Below are 5,428 nucleotides of genomic sequence, written 5' to 3'. Positions count from 1 at the left end.
GTGGTCGCTTCTTCTTCACCATCGTCGCCGGCCGCCGGCGGAAGCACCCACCCGACCTACAACAAGGCCAGCTTCCTCTGGCCACTCACGAAGCTGAGGCTGCAAGGCACCTCCGGCCACTCCGCCATCAGCAACTAACTCGCCGGCCGCTGCACCGGCCTCCCCATCAGCCACGACGTTCTCCTGCCCGCCAACCTGCGCCGCCTCGTACGTCTTCTGCGCCCTCGCCAGGCCAGGACCAGAAGCGGGATGTGGCCTCCGCAAGCAGTTGCAGAGGAAAGATCGTGGGCGGAGGGTTCGAGCGGCATAGTTGGTGGTAACGGGACCTATTTACGGCTGGGGTGGGGCGGAATCAGAGTTGAACTGGGCTGTAACCCATTACGGCGGTATTTGTTACCGGGCCCAGCTAACCAAACACAATTAACGAAATCAGATAACGGGTAAAACTGAGGGAACCAAACACCTCCTATGAGTCGCTCGCAACAGCTCACACCGCTTGCTGGCTTGAGAGCCAGCATAGTTAAAGCGGAATGCTCGATTAGTGAAAGTCTCTTGTCCGGGAAAAATGAAGGACGTGTAGGCGAGAAGCACTGAGCTCGCAAGCTACACATATCTTGCATGTGACATGTTTATCGTGTTTTTTATTGCACATATCCGCAGGGGCTCAGAAAGACAACGGTCCAAACAAATCTGGCCCTTCTCCCCGGGAAAGGAATGAAACCTTATCCAGTCACCCCTTGCTACACGCTGCATCCCATTATTATACAAATTTGCGCTTGATTTGGGGGCTCGGGGGATACTTCACTCAATCACTCCGCCAAGCTCTGCGCTGCGCTGCGCGGTATCTACACGTTCCACGCCGCGCCGCCTTGCCTACTTTATTGGCACTCGAGAGGAGCCGTGGGAGGCGCGGAATCGCGAACCGATGGGGAGCGTCGGGCCGCCGGGGGTGGCGCTATCTAGCCTGCCGCCGCCGCCGCCGCCGCCGGTGGCTGCAGCGGTGGCCGCAGGAGCAGGAGGCTCTGCTGACGGAGGGCAAGAGGTGAGCTCGCCCGATCTCCTTTCCACATCATCTTCTCCCTCTCGTACACTTGGCGCTTCGATTTGGTTGCCTCGCCATCACGCGGCTTTGAGTGAGATTCGATTCTGCGTGCGAGAGCAGAGTTTTTTTTTCTTTTTTTTTCTGGAGCAGACGAACCTTGAAGCAGAGCACTCAGGGCCCATTCATCTCACAAAGGCCCCGAGAAGAGGCCTCCGAGAGCGTTGCAATCGGCAAGCCCACGGCAATCTCATCCAGCACTACTATGGGTGATGATGTTGCTGGCCTTGTAGAGCTGTAGTATACGTGTATACGCGGAGCAAGCGACGTGGCGGTCCGTCCAGCGACAGATGTTACCGAATACCGATGAGCCGGACATGGACAACGCACGCCGCCGCCGTCTGCGTAGGCTAGCGGCGAAATGCCCAACTCAACCGAGGCTGCGCGGCAAATATGATTCAGATCTCCTCGCTCCATCCTTGCATTTGAATTGATACTGCATCTTTTCTTTCTTTTCTGCGAATGAGCATTTGATACTGCATCTGCGTTCGGTATCCTGTTAGTTGATCGCTTGTTGCCACAACTCAAACACTTCTCATGCTCTAATGCCGTCATCTAAAGAAGTGTATGTCTTTCTCTTCTCCAGCAGAAGCCCGCTCAGAACGGCGGACCGGCGGCCGGCGCCGCACCGGCGATGGGCGAGGAAGGCGCGGAGTACCAGGGCCTCCCTGGCGGCGCTGGCGCGGGCGCCGCGCCAGCGCCATCGCCGGCGTCGCTCTCGATCGTGCCGCTCATCTTCATCATCTTCTACGAGGTCTCCGGCGGGCCGTTCGGGATCGAGGACAGCGTGGGCGCGGCGGGTCCGCTCCTCGCCATCGCGGGCTTCCTTGCCCTCCCCCTCATCTGGAGCGTCCCGGAGGCGCTAATCACGGCGGAGCTGGGCACCATGTTCCCGGAGAACAGCGGCTACGTCGTGTGGGTGGCCTCGGCGCTCGGCCCCTACTGGGGGTTCCAGCAGGGCTGGATGAAATGGCTCAGCGGCCTCATCGACAATGCTCTCTACCCCGTCCTCTTCTTGGACTACCTCAAGTCCGGCGTCCCGGCGCTGGGCGGAGGCGCGCTCAGGACCGGCGCTGTCCTTGGGCTGACCGCGCTGCTCACGCTCCTCAACTACCGCGGGCTCACCGTCGTTGGCTGGGCTGCCATCTGCCTCGGGGTCTTCTCCCTCCTGCCTTTCCTGGTCATGGGCTTCATCTCCATCCCCAAGCTCCGGCCGGCGAGGTGGCTCGAGGTCGATCTCCACACCGTCGACTGGAACCTGTACCTGAACACTCTGTTCTGGAACCTCAACTACTGGGACTCGATCAGCACGTTGTCCGGCGAGATCAGGAACCCTGCCAAGACTCTGCCCAAGGCCCTGTTCTACGCGGTCATCTTCGTGGTCGTCGGTTACCTGTACCCTCTCCTCACCGGGACAGGCGCGGTGCCTCTGGACAGGGAGCAGTGGACAGACGGCTACTTCGCGGACATCGCGAAGCTGCTCAGCGGCGCGTGGCTGATGTGGTGGATGCAGGCGGCGGCGGCGATGTCGAACATGGGCATGTTCGTGGCGGAGATGAGCAGCGACTCGTACCAGCTCCTGGGCATGGCGGAGCGGGGCATGCTGCCGGCCTTCTTCGCGACCCGGTCGCGGTACGGAACCCCGCCGGTCGGCATCCTCTTCTCGGCCTCCGGCGTGCTGCTGCTGTCGACGATGAGCTTCCAGGAGATCGTGGCGGCCGAGAACTTCCTCTACTGCTTCGGCATGCTCCTCGAGTTCCTGTCGTTCGTCCTGCTGAGGGTGAGGCGGCCCGACGCCCCGCGGCCGTACAGGGTGCCGCTGGGCACAGCCGGGTGCGTGGCAATGCTGGTGCCCGCGACGGCGCTGATCGTGGCGGTGCTCGCGCTGTCGACGCTGAAGGTGGCGCTGGTAAGCCTCGGCGCCGTGGCTGTCGGGCTCGTGCTGCAGCCTGTGCTCAAGTTCGTGGAGAAGAAGCGGTGGCTCAGGTTCTCGGTCAACTCGGACCTCCCCGGCATCGACGTGAACCACCAGCCCGCCGCTCCCGACGAGCCGTTGATCGTGTAGGGCGCGAAAACAAAAACATCGGCGTAGACCTCGGGTTCTGAATTGCTGAAAGTTATGGTTTGCGGAGTTTTTGTCAGGCAATGAGATGAATTTCGAGTAAACCAAATATCGATTTGGAAGGGAGCATCTGAAGTGATCATCACGTGTTCCATTCACGATTGTCTAACTAAGAGCATCTCCAATAAATGATGTATATTTTGGTGCTTTAAATTCGTTATGTCAAAATTTGAAACACCAAAAAGTGTTTTTACATCTTCGAAAAAGCTCAACTCCAACAGATGGTCCAAAACGGAGATGTAAAAGAGCAACTCTAACCGATGGTCCAAAACAAAAAAACCGACCGCCGGCTGCTGTACAGCCGTGGTTTTGCATTGAAATAACACTTAAATTTTCAAATTAAAGTGCATCATCATCATAGTTTCAAATCCCTAACAAAGGTGCATCATCATCATCATAGTTTCAAATCCCTCTACCCAAAATGCATCGTCCCAATAAAAGTTTTTCGCCCTACAAATTAAAATGCACATGAATATCATTCATGCGGGTCATCAACACCACCGGCGTTGTTAACCGTGGTACGATCATCATCATCACCGGCTTCTTTGTTTTAGTTTTTCACTTCTCCTCATCCTTGAGCTCTTTGTAACAATGATGAAAAGTGAAAGCTTTTCAATTCTTCTTCTTCTTCTTCTCGCCTTTCATGTTCGTCTCTCGAAACAACCTTGCGCAATCATTTTCTACAATAAAACAACCAACACGTCATCATCAAAATGTGGAACAATCCAATATTTGAGAAAGCATGCACAAAGAGGAAATATTTACCAAGTCACTATCACCGCAACCACTTGGGTTCATGCGAGCAACATTTGACAAGCAACCGGCCCACTTGTAGCATTCAGCGTTGATGGTGGACCAACGTTGGCGAAGAGAGTCGCTCGAACGGAAGTGACCACTTGTGTTGCACTCATCGAAGTAATCCTTGATGTGTTGCCAATAAGTGTTTACCGTTTGGGCGCTTCCAACGGATGCATCTTGAGAGACTTTCTTCCATGCGGTGCATATCAACACATCCTCTGCATTGGTATAATCTCCACTTCTTCCCTTCGCAACAAAGCCCTCATCATCCATGTCAAGACTGTCATCACCATATTGGGTTTCATATTCTTGTGACACATATTTTTTTACCTTTGTGACATATCATCAAACATGTTGGAGGCGGTGGCCGTCGGCGTGTCCACATCTTCCTCCACGGCCGCCGTCGGCGGCGGTGGAGGTCGAGGAACGGCTCCTTGGCTGCTGGAGAATACCCGCGACCATGGCTGCGAATCATCGGCCCGAGCCGCTGCGGCTGCCTTCAAGATTTTGGCCGGTCGAGCCACACTTTCGGCCGGGTTGCGGCCGCGATTCGCTGGCCGTTTGCCTCCGCCTCATGTATTCGTCGCCTTCGTCGGAACCGCCGACGCGAATTCAAGCCGGCGGGCGGGGACGTCGGCATGGACACGGTTGCGGATGGCGAGTTCGCCGCGGCGACAGCGACGTTGAAAGGATCGATATAGTTGACTAGAGGGGGAGGGGTGAATAGGCAACTAACAAGTTTTAAGCTTTTCTTTACCAATTTAAACTTTGCAACAAAATAGGTTGTCTAGATATGCAACTAAGTGAGCAACCTATATGATGCAATAACAACTAGCACATAAGCAAGCAATGAATACAACACAAGTAAGCTTGCAAAAGTAAAGGCACGAAATAACCAAGAGTGGAGCCGGTGGAGACGAGGATGTGTTGCCGAAGTTCCTTCCTTCTAAAGGGAAGTACGTCTCCGTTAGAGCGGTGTGGAGGCACAATGCTCCCCAAGAAGCCACTAGGGCCAACGTAATCTCCTCACTCTCTCACACAATGCAAGATGCTGTGATTCCACTATTGGTGCCCTTGAAGGCGGCGACCGAACCTTTACAAACAAGGTTGGGGCAATCTCCACAACTTAATTGGAGGCTCCCAACGACACCACGAAGCTTCACCACAATGGACTATGGCTCCGAGGTGACCTCAACCGTCTAGGGTGCTCAAACACCCAAGAGTAACAAGATCCGCTACGGATAAGTGGGGGGAATCAAATCTCTCTTGGTGGAAGTGTAGATCGAGGCCTTCTCAACTAATCCCGAGCAAATCAATAAGTTTGATTGGCTAGGGAGAGAGATCGGGCGAAAATGGAGCTTGGAGATACAATGGAGCTTAGAGGTGGAAGAGGTAGTCAACTAGAGGTA

General features: G+C 55.2%; 1 protein-coding gene across 4 annotated transcripts; it reads left to right on the top strand.

Annotated features, from left to right (window-relative positions):
* Nucleotides 1-661: 661 nt before the first annotated feature.
* LOC123137886 (polyamine transporter PUT1) lies at nt 662-3,374 on the top strand. Of its 4 annotated transcripts, none has more exons than XM_044557741.1 (2): nt 662-1,042; nt 1,689-3,374. In XM_044557741.1, exons 1-2 carry the CDS (start codon nt 926-928, stop codon nt 3,162-3,164), a joined length of 1,593 nt encoding a protein of 530 aa, XP_044413676.1. In that variant the 5' UTR covers nt 662-925; the 3' UTR covers nt 3,165-3,374. The 4 variants fall into 4 exon arrangements, with proteins under 4 accessions (XP_044413676.1, XP_044413675.1, XP_044413678.1 ...); XM_044557740.1 differs by having other exon boundaries at nt 1,686-3,374; XM_044557743.1 differs by lacking the exon at nt 662-1,042 and adding an exon at nt 1,181-1,597.
* Nucleotides 3,375-5,428: the final 2,054 nt, after the last annotated feature.

Source organism: Triticum aestivum, chromosome 6B (assembly GCF_018294505.1).
Source record: "Triticum aestivum cultivar Chinese Spring chromosome 6B, IWGSC CS RefSeq v2.1, whole genome shotgun sequence".
Taxonomy (NCBI): domain Eukaryota; kingdom Viridiplantae; phylum Streptophyta; class Magnoliopsida; order Poales; family Poaceae; genus Triticum; species Triticum aestivum.
Note: the sequence above shows the minus strand (reverse complement) of the source record. Positions and strands in the feature narration are given on the sequence as shown.